We start from the raw sequence: 19,671 nt of genomic DNA, 5'->3' as shown, positions 1-19,671 counted from the left end.
TATTCCTTGGCACCTAAAACCATAATGCTATTTGTATCATAAAACTTCAATTAAAAGCAAAGGTCTCAAATAGCCGCCTGTCCCTTTTAATAACCGGGAAAGGGCACATATTTCAGTAAATAAACACCTGTTTCAAATATACCCTCTCCCCTCTCTTGAACATAGTTGCCTTTTCATAGATGCCAGGTGAATTAAAAACATGCCATTGTAATGATGTAAAATAAATCAATTATCTTTTAATCATTTCCATATGCAAGAATTTCAATACATTTTTGTAATGGAACAGGTAAAGAGAGCAAGCTTGTCCACGGTAGGTGGCGAACCCGCAATCTTCTGCCAGAGCCTAGCACTCTATCAGCCCAATTCTATTTAGATGATAGCGCGCAGTGCTACGGGACAAAAAGGTTGAGAGTTCAACGACCATCGCAGACAAGAATATGGAATTAATTATTAACTAATTAATTGATCATTCATTCATTGGGTGAAATATAACCTTGCCTTCATTCCTATGAAGGCAAGGTTATGTTATGGTTATGAATTATGATTTATTAACTCAAGCAATTAAAACATTTGCTAAGTGATATATCATATTAATAAATGTCAGATCTCCTAAATGCAAAATATATTCTACGTGACAGGGGCCCGTGATATAATAAATATTATAAACTGGGTGGTTCAAGCCCTGAATGCTGATTGGCTGAAAGCCGTGGTATAGGGGTATGACAAAACAATAATTTTACAGCTGTAATTATGTACATTGGTAACCAGTTTATAATAGCAATAAGGCACTCCACGTTGCATCGCGCTTAAGAACAGCCCTAAGCCGTGGTATATTGCCCATATACCACACCCCCTCGGGCCTTAAAAAGTATTTAGTCAGCCACCAATTGTGCAAGTTCTCCCACTTAAAAAGATGAGAGAGGCCTGTACTTTTCATCATAGGTACACGTCAACTATGACAGACAAATTGAGATTTTTTTTCTCCAGAAAATCACATTGTAGGATTTTTTATGAATTTATTAGCAAATTATGGTGGAAAATAAGTATTTGGTCACCTACAAACAAGCAAGATTTCTGGCTCTCACAGACCTGTAACTTCTTCTTTAAGAGGCTCCTCTGTCCTCCACTCGTTACCTGTATTAATGGCACCTGTTTGAACTTGTTATCAGTATAAAAGACACCTGTCCACAACCTCAAACAGTCACACTCCAAACTCCACTATGGCCAAGACCAAAGAGCTGTCAAAGGACACCAGAAACAAAATTGTAGACCTGCACCAGGCTGGGAAGACTGAATCTGCAATAGGTAAGCAGCTTTGTTTGAAGAAATCAACTGTGGGAGCAATTATTAGGAAATGGAAGACATACAAGACCACTGATAATCTCCCTCGATCTGGGGCTCCACGCAAGATCTCACCCCGTGGGGTCAAAATGATCACAAGAACGGTGAGCAAAAATCCCAGAACCACACGGGGGACCTAGTGAATGACCTGCAGAGAGCTGGGACCAAAGTAACAAAGCCTACCATCAGTAACACACTACGCCGCCAGGGACTCAAATCCTGCAGTGCCAGACGTGTCCCCCTGCTTAAGCCAGTACATGTCCAGGCCCGTCTGAAGTTTGCTAGAGTGCATTTGGATGATCCAGAAGAGGATTGGGAGAATGTCATATGGTCAGATGAAACCAAAATATAACTTTTTGGTAAAAACTCAACTCGTTGTGTTTGGAGGACAAAGAATGCTGAGTTGCATCCAAAGAACACCATACCTACTGTGAAGCATGGGGGTGGAAACATCATGCTTTGGGGCTGTTTTTCTGCAAAGGGACCAGGACGACTGATCCGTGTAAAGGAAAGAATGAATGGGGCCATGTATCGTGAGATTTTGAGTGAACACCTCCTTCCATCAGCAAGGGCATTGAAGATGAAACGTGGCTGGGTCTTTCAGCATGACAATGATCCCAAACACACCGCCCGGGCAACGAAGGAGTGGCTTCGTAAGAAGCATTTCAAGGTCCTGGAGTGGCCTAGCCAGTCTCCAGATCTCAACCCCATAGAAAATCTTTGGAGGGAGTTGAAAGTCCGTGTTGCCCAGCGACAGCCCCAAAACATCACTGCTCTAGAGGAGATCTGCATGGAGGAATGGGCCAAAATACCAGCAACAGTGTGTGAAAAACTTGTGAAGACTTACAGAAAACGTTTGACCTGTGTCATTGCCAACAAAGGGTATATAACAAAGTATTGAGAAACTTTTGTTATTGACCAAATACTTATTTTCCACCATAATTTGCAAATAAATTCATAAAAAAATCCTACAATGTGATTTTCTGGAATTTTTTTCCTCATTTTGTCTGTCATAGTTGACGTGTACCTATGATTGGGGGTGCCGACCACCTCAGACAATTACACAACATGTTGCATAAATGTACAGTGCCTTCGGAAAGTATTCAGACCCTTGACTTTCCACATTGTTACATTAGCATTATTCTAAAATGGATTAAGAAAAATAAAATCCTCAGCAACCCACACACACACAATACCCCATAATGAAAAAGTGAAAACAAGTTTTTAGAGTCCACCTGTGGAGAAAAAAAAAATCTATTGATTGGACATGATTTGGAAAGGCATACACCTGTCTATATAAGGTCCCACAGTTGACAATGCATGTCAGAGCAAAAACCAAGCCATGAGGTCAAAGGAATTGTCCGTAGAGCTCAGAGACAGGATTGTGTTGAGGCACAGATCTGGGGAAGGATACCAAAACATTTCTGCAGCATTGAAGGTCCCCAAGAACACAGTGACCTCCATCGTTCTTAAATGGAAGAAGTTCGGAACCACCAAGACTAGAGCTGGTCCCCCGGCCAAACTGAGCAATCGGGGGAGAAGGGCCTTGGTCAGGGAGGTGACCAAGAACCCAATGGTCACCCTGACAGAGTTCCTCTGTGGAGATGGGAGAACCTTCCAGAAGGACAACCATCTCTGCAGCACTCCACCAATCAGGGATTTATGGTAAAGTGGCCAGACAGAAGCCACTCCTCAGAAAAAGGAACATGACAGCCTGCTTGGAGTTTGCCAAAAGGCACCTAAAAGACTCTGTCCATGAGAAACAAGATTATCTGGTCTGATGAAACCAAGACTGAACTCTTTGGCCTGAATGCCAAGCGTCAACTCTGGAGGAAAGCTGGCACCATATGTGGTCCTCTGTAGCTCAGCTGGTAGAGCACGGCGCTTGTAATGCCAAGGTAGTGGGTTCGATCCCCGGGACCACCCATACACAAAAATGTATGCACGCATGACTGTAAGTCGCTTTGGATAAAAGCGTCTGCTAAATAGCATATTATATTATTATTATTATTATCCGTACGGTGAAGCATGGTGGTGGCAGCATCATGCTGTGGGGATGTTTTTCAGCGGCAGCGACTGGGAGACTAGTCAGGATCGAGGAAAAGATGAACGGAGCAAAGTACAGAGCGATCCTTGATGAAAACCTGCTCCAGAGTGCTCAGGACTGTGGCAAAGGTTCACCTTCCAACAGGACAACGCCAAGACAACGCAGGAGTGGCTTCGGGATAAGTCTCTGAATGTCCTTGAGTGGTCCAGCCAGAGGCCGGACTTGAGCCCGATTGAACATCTCTGGAGAGACCTGAAAATAACTGTGCAGCAACGCTCCCCATCCAACATGACAGAGCTTGAGAGGATCTGCAGAGAAGAATGGGAGAAACTCCCCAAATACAGGTGTGCCAAGCTTGCAACGTCATACCCAAGAAAACTCAAGGCTGTAATCGCTGCCAAAAGGTGCTTCAACAAAGTGCTGAGTAAAAGGGTCTGAATACCTATGTAAATGTAATATTTCATTTATTTTATATTTTTTATAAATTCTAAAATCCTGTTTTTGCTTTGACATTATGGGGTATTGTGTGCAGATTCATGAGAGAAAAAAAACATTTAATCAATTTTAGAATAAGGCTTTAACCTAACAAAATGTGGAAAAAGTCTGACACACATACACATATATACATATATACATTATATATATATATATATACACATATATACATTATATATATATATATATAAAATAAAAGTCTGATACCATGGCTTCAATTGAGATGTTATGTTTATGGTTAATTGATCGTTTAAACAATTATATTATAAAGCAAAGTGTGGAAATATACAACATAATAAAGCTAAATCATTCCCCCACATGACCTATAAAATATTATCAACTGGTTACACTGTGTGAAGAAAATGCTAGCTCACTATTCAGACAATGTAGACCTATAGTTGAAAATGAATTGATGGAAACAAAGTATGAACCTGGCTTAAATGTTTTGTACAGTTGAAATCAGTCATTGTCAAAGTGTTTACCCATAGCTATGTCTGTTGAGTGTCTGGTATGCTTACTTTAAAGTCTTAACCACTCTCCTGTGTCTGTTTGCATTTGTAAATCTTCTAATGGACCTGAATATCGCGTTGAAATGCTGGGACCTCCAAAGGACAAACCACCATTTACGGCTTGAACAGCAGCACAGATGACAACCCTATAAAAATTCTCAATGTATTCAATACTGGTCCTGGAGACCAACAGGGTGTGCAGGCTTTTATTCCAGCCTAGTAACACTCCTCTATCAACTAATCAAGGGCTTGATATGTAGAATCAGGTATAGTCCTGGACTATAACAAAAGCCTGCATAACCTGGAGGTAAGATAGGCCTTCTTTAAACCAGACACACACCAAAACCACAAATATAGCATTAGCTTTTGATTTAGTGCATCATTTTGTGGTTCAAAGCTGGTCACAATTTCATGTTAATATAGCAAATCACTTCCCTTCAGACGGGCGATATGAGTGGGAATGCTACCTAACACCGAAACACTAACAGTGATAAGCTGCAACATAGCAATCGAGTCTGGAGGCTTGTGAGAAGAGATAAGGACTACGTTTCCTGTACAGGAAACAGTGGTGGTTCTTATTTCCCCAGCCCTAACTCAACCAAACTACAACTCTCCAGTGATTCATTCTGGTACAGTGTATCTACACAAATCAACACTAATATACACTAAACATTTGGTACATGACCATTTTGTTTTATAGCGAGTCTAGGCAAAGCCCTGATCCTGCCATGGTGTTAGGGATTTGTGTCTAACCCAAAAGGCACTGCTGTGTTGGTTTGGCTACGAGGACGATGACTTAATTCATGTCTGAATCACACCGATCGATGGCCTGAAACCATTTCTAATATAACCAAGAAATATGGTGTAGGCCTAAGCACTGAAAAATGTTTGAAGAGAACTCAGAAGTTTAAACTGCTACATACTGTAAAATAATTATGAATCTTATTTGAACTAGGATATAGGCTAGCTAACACATACCTGTTTATTAAGCTAACTATCAGGGCATACATGAGGCATGGACACATACACAATAAGTAATTGGGAAAGAGATGAAACACTATACTGACAATGGAATGAAAATTATACTATAAAACAACTGAATAAATGCATGGCTTTTCAGATAGCATCTGTGTATTTGACTGATGTGGGGTCAGATCTTTCTCCCATAGGGCTGCAGTCTGACTATATTCATTTATGTGTGAACTTAGGCAAAATGGACAGGAAACTACATGTAAGAACTGACTCTCTCGTCATCTGTGCAGTAAGTAGCCTGAGGAATTACAAAAATAATAATCATGATCGTTTGCCATTTAATTATCTATAGCATTTACGGACGGTTGGTAGTACGATCTTCTATAGTGGATGGTAAGTGCAACAGGTGGAACTGCCCCCAGGTGGAAGTTAAGGCATCACATCTTGGAGGAGGCAGCGATGGCAGACGCACCTCCACGGGTGTACACTCTCACAGAGTCCTGGTAGAGAGGAGGAGGGAAGGAGACAAAGGGAAAGAAAGTGAAAATAGATTTGTGGATATAAACCAGTAAAACACAATCTTGTTTACAAGGGGTCCTGAGAGAAACAGTTACAACACAAATACATATTAAATGGGAAGGAATAAGAAAAAAGGTAAACAAAAAGTTCTCCCTGCATTAAAAAGAACAAGGGCAAAAAAGACTTTAGTTCATGTGTGCAACTATTGATTTTCATGAAGGATCTGCAATATACCTAAAACTGCTCATGTAAATGATTTGACTATACTTGGATCTTTCTTTTTTCCCAAATATTTCCATCCAATTATTCCCACGCGTCTGCAACAAGCCGTCTCAGATATGCGAGTGCTTTTCCTATTTTGACTTTGATTGAAATAGGCAAAGACCCTTTTAATTGACAAGAATGAATGGACTTACCTTCGTGGGTTCAGCGTTGTTGAGTAGGGCCTGAACCCCGTTTCCATAGTCTGCATGCACAGCCATCAGGTTCTGCACCTGGAAAAACAGGACGTAAGAGCAGGGTCAATTGACTCAAATGATCTCAATTAGCCTATCAGAAGCTTCTAAAGCCATGACATCATTTTCTGGAATTTTCCAAGCTGTTTAAAGGCACAGTCAACTTAGTGCATGTAAACTTCTGACCCACTGGAATTGTGATACAGTGAATAATAAGTGAAATAATCTGTCTGTAAACAATTGTTGGAAAAGTTACTTGTGTCATGCACAAAGTAGATGTCCTAACCGACTTGCCAAAACTATAGTTTGTTAACAAGAAATGTGTGGAGTGGTTGAAAAACTAGTTTTAATGACGCCAACCTAAGTGTATGTAAACTTCCGACTTCAACTGTACATATCCCGCAAGAAAGAAATGATCTCACTATATATATTTTTTTACAAATGTTTGTATTTTTCTTCCACTTTGACAGAGTATTTTGTGTAGATCATTGACAAAAAAGGACAAATCAATTTGAATCCCACTTTGTAACAACAAAATGTGAAAAAAGTCAAGGGGTGGGAATACTTTCTGATGACAGTGTGGTGGAGGAGAGTTTGATTTGAATAGTAATGATGATGATTGTGATGATAAGATACATGAAGATATATAAATATAACATGATTGCTGATCCCAATGATGATGAAAATGGTGACTTAAGACAATCATAATGATGACGATTATGATGATGAGGAGGAGAAGAACTCACCCAGCGTTTCTGGATGAAGACTTGGGCTCCCTTCAGGGCACCAGCCATGTTCTGACAGAGCCTCTGGCGCTCCTCCTCATTCAGCACCTCAGTGAAGAAGGTACGCACCTGCAATACACACAAGGTCAAGCAACTGGTCACACACACAAACCAACACATGAATAAGCATTAATAAACAATTAATAAACAATATTTCATTCTTTGTAATCATTTATAAACATTTGTAAGCATGATAAGCATTATAGTTAGTAGGGATTTTATTTATTTATAGTTACTCACAAAACCTTTATAATCATTTGAACACAGAAAAAAGTAGTATTGCTTAAAAAATGAGATTTAGAGTTCTATATAGAGCGTATCATCATTGTGCCTGGCAGTGCACACAGATCTCTATGTGTAGGAATTCACCCTCACGTCACAGCAGCGCAACCCTCTTTACTGGACAGGGGCCTTTCAACCTCTTGCGACCAGGAACCCTGATTGAACCCTTTTGAAGTGCCAGGCTTGACCAACAGGGCCAGGATATGGCCCCAATCTACACATCCTGGAAGAGCCAGAGCTGGAATGCTCTTTGCTCCAGTATATGACGGGGTAATAAAGTCCAGATCGACTAACTTTTATGTGGCAAGCCTTTTTCTAAGAAAGAAGGCCTATGCATTCAACAATGGATCAAGATGTAATCTAAAACACATTTCCTGACAGCACATAAAACATGAGCCTCGTAAAAGGTTGGGGTTAGTGAAAAGTATGTTGTATGTTCCTCTTATAAATTGTCCTTCTCCCTTGAAGCCGAGCAAACTACTGCGGATCACCGGCTTGCATCTGGCTGATCTAGGGCTGTCCCTGACCCAAAAACATATTGGTCGACCGAATGTCGTCTGTTCTTTCGACCAATCGAGTGCAGTGCTTTAATAAAATGAACTATATGCATTGAGCTTGTCTGATACTTTAAGCGTACATTTTGATGCCTCAAGAGGGCGCCAGAGATCTAGATAACCAGAAGAAGAAAAACCTTAACCTGATCCAACTTCAAAGTAGCAAAGCTGTCATCAAGGCAAAGGGTGGCTACTTTGAAGAACCTCAAATATAAACTATATTTTTTATTTGTTTAACACTTTTTTGGTTACTACATGATTACATGTGTTTTTTCATAGTTTTGATGTCTTCACTATTATTCTACAATGTAGAAAATAGTACAAATAAAGAAAAACCCTGGAATGAGTAGGTGTGTCCAAACTTTTGACTGGTACTGTACATACATACACTAACGTTCAAAAGTTTGGGGTCACTTAGAAATGTCCTTGTTTTTGAAAAATAAAATAAAAATTGTCCATTAAAATAACATCAAATTGATCAGAAATACAGTGTAGACATTGTTAATGTTGTAAATGGCTATTGTAGCTGGAAACGGCTGATCATTGGAAAACCCTTTTGCAATTATGTTAGCACAGCTGAAAACTGTTGTGCTGATTAAGGAAGCAATAAAACTGGCTTTCTTTAGACTACTTCAGTATCTGGAGCATCAGCAATTGTGGGTTTGATTACGGGCTCAAAATGGACAGAAACAAATAACTATCTTCTGAAACTCGTCAGTCTATTCTTGTTCTGAGAAATGAAGGCTATTCCATGCGAGAAATTGTCAAGAAACTGAAGATCTCGTACAATGCTGTGTACTACTCCCTTCACAGAACAGCGCAAACTGGCTCTAACCAGAATAGAAAGAGGGGTGGTAGGCCCCGGTGCACAACTGAGCAAGAGGACAAATACATTAGTGTCTAGTTTGAGAAACAGACGACTCACAGGTCCTCAACTGTTTTGCGGGTGCATTAAATAGTACCCGCAAAACACCAGTATCAACGTCAACAGTGAAGAGGTGACTCCGGGACGCTGACCTTCTAGGCAGAGTTGCAAAGAAAAAGCCATATCTCAGACTGGCCAATAAAAAGGAAAATATTAAGATGGGCAGTCTGAGATATGGCTTTTTTTCTTCTTCTGTTTACCTTGATCTCTGGGTCCCTCTTGAATCATTTGTGTCTTATTTCATCAAACTGTGAGTTTAAAGCATCAGACAAGCTCAATGCATATAGTTGACTTTATTCAAACACATAGGGTGTGTCTATATGGAAAAACACATGTTTTAAAATTTCGACCAATCGATTGGTCGAAAGAACAGACTACTATTTTCTTTGGTCGGGGACAGCCCTAAATGTAACTGTAAGCTAGTTGTTGATAGCAACCGGCTGAATCATGCAGTCCTGTAACATTAGCAGGCTAGTAGGGCCATTTGTCATGAGTGTAAATTATTTGGTTTAATTTGGAGTTATACATTTTAAGTTATTTCTGTTGGAGTTTACATTATAGGGAATAGCCTGGCTTGCAAGTCCTCCATATTATGTTACACGGCACACTTTTTCCCCCCGGCATGACTTTGGCATTCTGATCAGTTTAATGTAATAACTTCAGAAATAGAAAAGTGAGGTGTAACTTTGCATTGGGACAATTGATGCATATACTAATGCAAATCCATATGTTACATGTGGTTATGTTTATGCTACCTACCCTTTAAGTATAGTCTTGAATGTTTAAACATTGTTCTATCCAAATTGAGAATATCATTCTCTAGTAGTTTGCTGATAAACAAATGACTTAATTCATCATTCTCCTGTATCGATTTGATACCACTATTATCATTACTGCTGTAACCATTGATCAATTCATAGATTTTTACTATTTTTATTATTCAACTTCTGTATTTTACCTGTTATGGGTTTCTCTAATACAAAACAAGCTCTTGAAAACCGTATGAATTCATGAATCTGATATTAGGCTCATCAGATATACCTTTAGATAAATAAAATATTACTATTATTCTAATTTCTGTCTTATGTGTTATTGTTAAGATAAGTCAGGTCTTCTTAAAATACCATGTTTGTCCAATAACAGACTGGTGCCCCCCATTAATTTGTCCTTAGAGATTAATTCATAATGTTAAGCAATAACTTGACCAATATACCCTACATACAAGTAACTGCCAAAATAAAGGAAACACCCAACATAAAGTGTCTTATGTCTTAATAGGGCCTTGGGCCCCCACGATCCATCAGTAAAGCTTCAATGTGCCTTGGCATAGATTCTCTATTGGAGAGATACGACACCTTTCTTCCACAATAAATTCCATAATTTGGTGTTTTGTTGATGGAAAACGCTGTCTCAGGCGCCGTTCCAGAATCTTCCATAAGTGTTAAATTGGGTTGAGATCTGGTGACTGAGACGGCAATGGCATATTGTTTACATTGTTTTCATGTTCATCAAACCATTCAGTGACCACTCTTGCCCTGTGAATGGGGGCATTGCCATCCTGGAAGAGACCACTCCCATCAGGATAGAAATGATTCACCATAGGTTGAAGGTGATCACTCAGTATGGCTGTGTGTTTACTGCCGTTTACCTTGCCCTCTAAGGGGTTGAGTGGACCTAAACCATTCCAGAAAAATGCACTCCACCCCATAACAGAGCCCCCAGAACTGTCATTTACTCAAGTGTTTCCTTTATTTTGGCAGTTACCTGTATGTGCACACTGCGCTCTACATAGATACATTACCTGTGTGACATTATCGTCGTCAGCGCTGTTGTAGCGGCCCACGTCTGGGGACACCTTAAACCTGGTCTCCACGTTCTGCCGCTGGGTCTCTGGAGCACTGAAGCTGTTGGGGAAGTAGTTGGGAGCGCCAGCCTGGTTGTCGAACATGCACATGGGCCCGTCTCGCTGGTAGTTGGACACACGGGTTTTGAAGGGGCAGTTGACGGGCAGCTGCAGGTAGTTGGTTCCCAGCCGGTGGCGGTGTGTGTCTGGGTAGGAGAACAGACGCCCCTGCAGCATCTTGTCGGGGCTGGGCTCGATACCAGGGGGCATGTTGCTGGGGTCAAAGGCCAGCTGCTCGATCTCAGCAAAGTAGTTGGCAGGGTTTCTGTTGAGCACCAACCTCCCCACGGGAATGAGAGGGTACTCCTTGTGAGACCACACCTAAGGAAAAAGAGTTGCTACCTCTCAGGCCAACCAAGGTGCACGGATGTGCAAGAGATTTCTAGCCATTCTTGGAGGACAAATATTTTTTTAAATAGAAAATGTAAGCATGCATTACCCCCTATACTGTACTATTTTCACCTAATAATTATCCTGACTAAATTGGAGCTATTGAGTCAGTTGCCAATTATACTACCATTCACAAATGCTATGATACCATAACAGATCTCAGACCACTTTCAGATCTTTCAGTGGTTATGTGGAGTAAGTCCCCTCTCTGGTGGAAAAGTCAGAGTAGTGCAAATGTCTAGATACTCAGAATATTGTTGGGACATCTTGTTTAAATGGCTAACAAAGTAGAATACTAAGACAGTTCTGGTATTTCTGTCACATTTTTTAAAAACCAATGTAAAGTACAGATAAAATGTAATAAGAGGTTAGCGTCCCCACATAATTGAATAGAAGATTATGAGCATTAAAATTGTCTCTCTATGGTACCTTGGTCAGGTCAAAGGGGTTCCACTGGAACTTCTCAGCCTGGTCAAAGGTCATGACCTGGATGTAGAATGACCAGGAGGGGAAATTGCCGTTGGCGATGGAGGTGTAAAGGTCTCGGATGGCGTAGTCCGGGTCGGTGGAGGCCAGGCGCTCGGCGTCCTCAGGTTTCATGTTCTTGATACCCTGGTTGGTCTGAGAGGAGAGCAGAGGAAGGATGCTATGGGTTACTATGGACCCATCCCAATTTTTCTAACTACATGTCCTTCTTTACCCACCATTACTCTCTTGCATCCTTCAGTTAATGAAGTATTGTCGACTCCTATATCCATGTAAGTGTAGCACATTTCACTAGTCCTGTACTATCCTGTTCACAACATCATTTTTAGTTTGTGCTCTGACCTTGTAGTGGAACTTGCAGTAGACTGGCTGACCCTCGGCATTGACCAGCTTGAAGGTGTGGGATCCGTAGCCGTTCATGTGGCGGAAGCCGTCGGGCAGACCACGGTCACTGAACAGGAACGACACCTTCACAGAGATTAAGACAAAATTATGAACAAAGGCACATCTTCAGTCATAAGCAATGTAGCTTTTATAAGATATAAAAACATGTATGTAGAAGAATGATATAATAATCTATTTAAACTAATGAAGCAACCACCATTTCTAGATATAGTGGCATAGCTTGGAAGCTGTTAATGACATGTTCTTACTAGAATTTGGCTTTAGTGTGGGGTGAAATCAGAAAATGCAATGCATTTTCTGATTCTATCTTTTGTGCGTGCACGTGTAAAGGTTTGGTGGCGGGTAGAGAGGAGCAGATACAGCACCTGATGCATACACTCAGGCCGCATGCTCCAGAAGTCCCACACCATGTCTGGGTCCTTCAGGTGAGTCTGGGGGTTGCGCTTCTGAGAGTGGATGAAGGATGGGAACTGCACAAACAAAGGGAAATCAGAGAGATGTGTAATGGTATTTAATATCATACGGAGAGATGAACTAATGTCTTAACCTGGTTGCCAGTCTGTTTAGCTAACATTCCACTCCTTGTATTCCATGTCATGTGACAAAGACTGAATCTTGGCAAGGCACACCCAGGCGCAATCTTGACTCAAATGTGTCTGAACTCACCAGCATGGCATCCCTGATAAAGAATATGGGGGTGTTGTTGCCAGTAAGGTCCCAGTTGCCCTCGTCAGTGTAGAACTTGACTGCAAAGCCACGTGGGTCTCGCACTGTGTCTGCTGAGCCCGATTCCCCAGCTACATGAGTTCGAGACAAAATAGGATGATAAGAAACTCACAGTTTAAACACAAGACATTAGAAAAAAGAAAATATGACATTGTGTATTTTCTGGTATTTCTGGTATTTATTCAATGATGTATTGATGATGTACAGTGGGGTCCGAAATTATCGACACCCTTGATAAAGATGAGCGAAAATGGCTGTATACATTAATTAAAATACTGAGCTATATTGTATGATCCCCAAAAATTGGGAAATTGTATTATTTTATACAAATACCATTGCGAGGATAACGGCACTGAGACTTTTTCTAAAATGTTTTATAAGTTGGAGAACACATTGGGAAGGATCTTATACCATTCCTCCATACAGAATCCTTCCAGATCCTTGATATCCTTCGTCTGCGCTTATAGACTGCCCTCTTCAATTCAAACCACAGGTTTTCAATGGGTTTCTATTCCGGACTTAGATGGCCATTGCAAAATGTTGATTTTGTGGTCAATTAACCTTTTCTTTGTAGATTTTGATGTGTGCTTGGGGTTATTGTCTTGCTGGAAGATCCACTTTCGGCCAAGTGTCAGCCTCCTGGCAGAGGCAACCAGGTTTTTGGCTAAAATGTCCTGGTACTTGGTAAAGTTCATGATATCGTTGACCTTAACAAGAGCCCCAGGACCAGTGGAAGCAAAATAGCCCCATAACATCAAAGGTCCATTTTATATATATATATATATATATATATATATATATATATATATATATATATATATATATATATATATATATATATATATATATATATATATATATATATATATATATATATATATATATATATATATATATATATATATACACACACACATACACACAGTGGGGAGAACAAGTATTTGATACACTGCCGATTTTGCAGGTTTTCCTACTTACAAAGCATGTAGAGGTCTGTACATTTTATCATAGGTACACTTCAACTGCGAGAGACAGAATCTAAAACAAAAATCCAGAAAATCACATTGTATGATTTTTAAGTAATTAATTTGCATTTTATTGCATGACATAAGTATTTGATCACCTACCAACCAGTAAGAATTCCGGCTCTCACAGACCTGTTAGTTTTTCTTTAAGAAGCACTCCTGTTCTCCACTCATCACCTGTATTAACTGCACCTGTTTGAACTCGTTACATGTATAAAAGACACCTGTCCACACACTCGATCAAACAGACTCCAACCTCTCCACAATGGCCAAGACCAGAGAGCTGTGTAAGGACATCAGGGATAAAATTGTAGACCTGCACAAGGCTGGGATGGGCTACAGGACAATAGGCAAGCAGCTTGGTGAGAAGGCAACAACTGTTGGCGCAATTATTAGAAAATGGAAGAAGTTCAAGATGACGGTCAATCACCCTCGGTCTGGGGCTCCATGCAAGATCTCACCTCGTGGGGCATCAATGATCATGAGGAAGGTGAGGGATCAGCCCAGAACTACACGGCAGGACCTGGTCAATGACCTGAAGAGAGCTGGGACCACAGTCTCAAAGAAAACCATTAGTACCACACTACGCCGTCATGGATTAAAATCCTGCAGCGCACGCAAGGTCCCCCTGCTCAAGCCAGCGCATGTCCAGGCCCGTCTGAAGTTTGCCAATGACCATCTGGATGATCCAGAGGAGGAATGGGAGAAGGTCATGTGGTCTGATGAGACAAAAATAGAGCTTTTTGGTCTAAACTCCACTCGCCGTGTTTGGAGGAAGAAGAAGGATGAGTACAACCCCAAGAACAACATCCCAACCGTGAAGCATGGAGGTGGAAACATCATTCTTTGGGGATACTTTTCTGCAAAGGGGACAGGACGACTGCACCGTATTGAGGGGAGGATGGATGGGGCCATGTATCGCGAGATCTTGGCCAAGAACCTCCTTCCCTCAGTAAGAGCATTGAAAATGGGTCGTGGCTGGGTCTTCCAGCATGACAACGACCCGAAACACACAGCCAGGGCAACTAAGGAGTGGCTCCGTAAGAAGCATCTCAAGGTCCTGGAGTGGCCTAGCTAATCTCCAGACCTGAACCCAATATAAAATCTTTGGAGGGAGCTGAAAGTCTGTATTGCCCAGCGACAGCCCCGAAACCTGAAGGATCTGGAGAAGGTCTGTATGGAGGAGTGGGCCAAAATCCCTGCTGCATTGTGTGCAAACCTGGTCAAGACCTACAGGAAACGTATGATCTCTGTAATTGCAAACAAAGGTTTCTGTACCAAATATTAAGTTCTGCTTTTCTGATGTATCAAATACTTATGTCATGCAATAAAATGCTAATTAATTACTTAAAAATCATACAATGTGATTTTCTGGATTTTTGTTTTAGATTCCGTCTCTCGCAGTTGAAGTGTACCTATGATAGAAATTACAGACCTCTACATGCTTTGTAAGTAGGAAAACCTGCAAAATCGGCAGTGTGTCAAATACTTGTTCTCCCCACTGTATATATAAAACACACATTTTTTCTTCATGTTATATAGACTAAACGTCACAAAAACAAATTTAGACATTAATAAATGCATTTCTATTGCTTCCAAAATATATATATTTTTACAATGGTGGGGAAACGCCAAGATGGAGACGCGTTGGCTTCAGACAGCGCCCCCGTCAGTCATCTAGTGTATGTATATATATATATATATATATTTACAGGAGTAATTAGTGCCTTGCTCAAGGGCACATCGGGAGATTTTTCACCTAGTCGGCTCGGTATTCGAACCAGCACCCTTTTGGTTACTGGCCCAATGCTCTTAACCGCTAGGCTATCTGACTCTGTCCAGGATTCTTCTGGTATCGGCAAACATTGCATTTGCAGACAAGCATGCTCTTAGTCATCTCCTCTACAGTAGCAGTAGTAGAATTGGGAGCTAGCAAATCTGATAGTGTTTCTTTATGCATGTCCTTAGGGAAACAAAAGCAACTGTGTAAATGTGTTTGTAGCAGTTTTATAGAAAAGCCATAGTGAGCAGCCTCAAAATACTATTTTACCATGTATGTTCTGAGTAAATACCAGGAAAATATGCAAAAATAAAATGTAATGTAGGCTAATGTCTTACCCACGGTGGAGAAGCGAATGGCGATAGGTGTGGTCTTGCCAACATGCTCAAACACCTTGGCCTTGCAGTAGCGAGAGATGTCATGTGTCACCTCAAAGTACCCAAAAGCTCCTGTGGATCAAGAGGCAGAACATTGTCAGTTACTGTGTATACATCTAGCTAGTTTAGGCTAGTTAGTGAGTAAACAGCTAATTATAAAGTCATACACATGGTGCACTTTACACTTCTGTAGGGTGGGCCAACAACACACACCGTCACATGATCAAGCATGGTCCTATAATATTCTGCCCTGAGTAGACTAGAGAGCAGTTTGTACAGTTGGTAGTTTACAGAAGTAGGCCAACACTTTCTAGTATGTTTACTTCAAATGTGATAGACCTGTCTGGGGAAGTGTTTCCCCTATACCATTACTTTGTGAGGGTCCACTCTTAAGAACAAATCTAGTGGCGTCTAACTGACTGTCCAGCTCTGTCATTTCAGCCTGTCTTAAAACAGTTTCTGACAAATACAGTGAGCTCCAAAAGTATTGGGACAGTGATAATTTTGTTGTTGTTTTGGCTCTGTACGCCAGCACGTTGGATTTGTCAGCTTTAATTTGAGTGTATTTTCATCCATATCGGGTGAACCGTTTAGCAATGACAGCACTTTTTGTACATAGTCCCCCCCCATTTTAGGGGACCAAAAGTTTTGGGACAAATTCACTTATGTGTATTAAAATAGTCAAAAGTTAAGTATTTAGTCCCATATTCCTAGCACGCAATGATTACATCAAGCTTGTGACTCTACAAACTTGTTGGATGCATTTGCTGTTTGTTTCAGATTATTTTGTGCCCAATAGAAATTAATGGTAAATAATGTATTGTGTCATTTTGTAGTCACGTTTATTGTAAATAAGAATAGAATATGTTTCTAAACACTTCTACATTAATGTGGACGCTACCATGATTACCGATAATCGTGAATAATGATGAGTGAGAAAGTTACAGAGGCATAAATATCATCCCCCCCCAAAATGCTAACCTCCCCTGTTATTGTAATGGTGAGAAGTTAGCATGTCTTGGGGGTATGATATTCTCTGTAACTTTCTCACTCATCATTATTCACGATTCAGTCAGGATTATGTAGACGTGTATAGAAATATATTCTATTCTTATTTACAGTAAAAGTGTCTCCAAAATGGCACAATACATTATTTACCATTTATTTATAGTGGGCACAAGATTATATGAACCACAACCAAAACAAATAGAAAATGCATCCCAACAACATTGTAGTCACTAGCTTGATGTAATCACTGCGTGCTAGGAATATGGGACCAAATACTAAACTTTTGACTACTTTAATACATATACGTATAAGTGAATTTGTCCCAATACTTTTGGTCCCCTAAAATGGGGGAACCATTTACAAAAAGTGCTGTCATTTCTAAACGGTTCACCCCGATATGGACAGAAATCCCCTCAAATTAAAGCTGACAGTCTGCACTTTAACCTCATAGTCATTGCATCATTTCAAATCCAAAGTGTGGGAGTACAAAACAAAATGTCACTGTCCCAATACTTGGAGCTCACTGTATATTAAATTGTTTTACATTTTTTGTCATTTAGCAGATGCTCTTATCCAGAGCGACTTACAGTTAGTGAGTGCATACATTTTCATACTGGCCCCCCGTGGGAAACGAACCCACAACCCTGGCGTTGCAAGCGCCATGCTCTACCAACTGAGCTACAGGGGACAGTGTGTCTGTTAAATTCATTGGTAGTGCTGGACACCCACCGCCTCCCTTGGCGTGCACCACCCTCTCTGGGATGCGCTCGCGGTCGAAGTGGGCCATCTCGTCTATGAACGGGGTGTCCTGCACTAGGAGGGGCCCCCGGGGACCCGCTGTTATTATATTCAGCTTGTCCCCTATTGGGTGACCAGCACCAGTGGTCAGGTTCTCTGGCCTCTAAAGGGGAAGCAATGACAGACATCATACATAAGACATTGCACTACACACTTTTTATTCACACAGTCATTAGGCCTACTTTCTCACTTTTCCTTTGGTAACAGAGTAGGTCCTTTTCCTGATTCCACATCCGCTACACTTAAACACACTTTATTAATTGACTTGCTCTCAGGAGACATAACTACACACACATTAAGACTAGGAATGTACAGGTATACTTTATGCACCTGACACTTAATAGCCTGGGCACAAGACTCAATGGTTCCATTAGGTATGTGTGACATAGGTACAATTCTGACATTATACATGTCTAGCCTTTTGTACTTTGAATGATCATAAATCAGCTTCATTATGCAATTGCTCCAATTCAATATGTGCATTACATAATAGTCTAAAAGCCACTTAAATAGTTTACATTTCTCTTTTGGCCTTGTTTATTTGCAATCTTGCTTAATGTTGACCCATTAAGCCCTACCCTTCCTGCGCACCAATGATTAGATAACCATGAGTTGACATGGCTAGAGTCCAGGCTAAACTATAGCAAGACAATAACCTAGCTACATTTCCTATCCCAACAAATCAAGGTCCATATCATCCAGTTATTGCAAAGAGTCACGGATTATTCTATTCTCATCTTGTAATGTTTTCACGTTAAACCAGCAAAATAAACACAAGCAATCAACTTCTTCTTGGCATTTAATTGGGTAGCTAGCTGACGTTGGTTAGCTAATCAAAACAAATAGCTACTCTGCAGTTCTGTTAATTCAATACATTACATTGTCACAAGAGTATGGGAGTAAACCCTAGTTAACCTTGTAATTATTTTGGAATTCTATTCTACAAATGTCAAGAAAGCTCGAGGGTTTCCACTATTTAAGAAGAAAATAGTAGAAATGGGTTTATGACTTTGTGATTGTCGGTACAGCAGCTAGTGACGACTAACTGCAAGTGCAAGCTAGCTAGCTAATAAGCAGTAATAGGCTAACTTTAGCTGTAGACAGCAGCCAGCTAAGAATTCCTGCACGATCAAAAATTGACACAATTCAAATACAAATGTGCATTATTTGGTTGTGGAATTGAACAGTACCATGGTTCAGTAATGTGTAGCTAATTAGCTACCTAACATTAGCATTATAGCTAAGTAGTCCGGGAGGCAGAATGCGACCCTTGCATGATCTCTCACCCATTTCTAAACAGATTTGCACAACACAAACTAAGCATAGAAATGGACAAACCTGAGATCTTCGGCCCTCTTTCCAAAGCTTCATTTGATCGGTTGCTTTCCCTCTATCCTCGTCCATCTTGAAGGCAGACCTTTACACCACAACTGAGTGGAAAAACTTATATTTCTGAGTGCTATTTAGCCACTGTACTTTGTACGATTAGGGTGGTACTGCTTTCTCCCCGACTCCTATTGGCTGATCACCATCTGAACTACTTTCGGATATAAGGGCAAAAAAACAAGTACCCCTAGCTGCGGGTTATTTCTACGAGTAGTCAATTATTGGTTCACGTTGTCTAGTCGAACTACAAGCTTGTGATCCAACTCTCACGTGAGCCAACAGACTAAATAACGTATTAAACATGGGAAATATTTACATTGCTATCTTGGCAGGGATTAAGTGTCATATTTATCAGATACTGCTGACCCCATGACTAAGTGTATCACAAGTGCAGTTACAATATAGCTTCTGTGTGCTTGTGTGGACTCATCATGTTGTGTTGTAACGGAAACATATGCACACAGAGACAGAGAGCTTGATTTCCTTTCATTAATAGAAAATAC

The 19,671-nt window shown here is 40.6% G+C and overlaps 1 protein-coding gene across 1 annotated transcript; it reads right to left on the bottom strand.

Annotated features, from left to right (window-relative positions):
- Positions 1-4,096: 4,096 nt before the first annotated feature.
- LOC311113751 (catalase-like) lies at positions 4,097-19,429 on the bottom strand. Its single transcript, XM_084157056.1, has 11 exons — positions 19,121-19,429; positions 17,714-17,885; positions 15,938-16,048; positions 12,735-12,865; positions 12,434-12,538; positions 12,006-12,131; positions 11,607-11,798; positions 10,686-11,108; positions 7,085-7,192; positions 6,300-6,377; positions 4,097-5,864 (listed from the first exon to the last, which is right to left on the bottom strand). The coding sequence occupies exons 1-11, from the start codon at positions 19,184-19,186 to the stop codon at positions 5,802-5,804; spliced, it is 1,575 nt and encodes a 524-aa protein (XP_084013182.1). The 5' UTR covers positions 19,187-19,429; the 3' UTR covers positions 4,097-5,801.
- Between the last annotated feature and the right edge of the window lie 242 nt (positions 19,430-19,671).

The sequence above is a fragment of the Coregonus lavaretus genome (genome assembly GCF_964263955.1).
Source record: "Coregonus lavaretus genome assembly, chromosome: 40".
Taxonomy (NCBI): Eukaryota; Metazoa; Chordata; class Actinopteri; order Salmoniformes; family Salmonidae; genus Coregonus; species Coregonus lavaretus.
The sequence above is the reverse complement of the archived record's forward strand: the minus strand, read 5'-3'. Positions and strand labels throughout refer to the sequence as shown.

Excerpts from the sequence above, each read along its gene's own strand:
- LOC311113751 (XM_084157056.1), bottom strand. The coding sequence starts at position 19,186 with ATGGACGAGGATAGAGGGAAAGCAACCGATCAAATGAAGCTTTGGAAA. Across the intron at positions 17,886-19,120 it reads AAGAGGGCCGAAGATCTCAG|AGGCCAGAGAACCTGACCAC; the intron begins GTTTGTCCATTT and ends CTTCCCCTTTAG. Across the intron at positions 5,865-6,299 it reads ACAACGCTGAACCCACGAAG|GACTCTGTGAGAGTGTACAC; the intron begins GTAAGTCCATTC and ends CCTCTCTACCAG.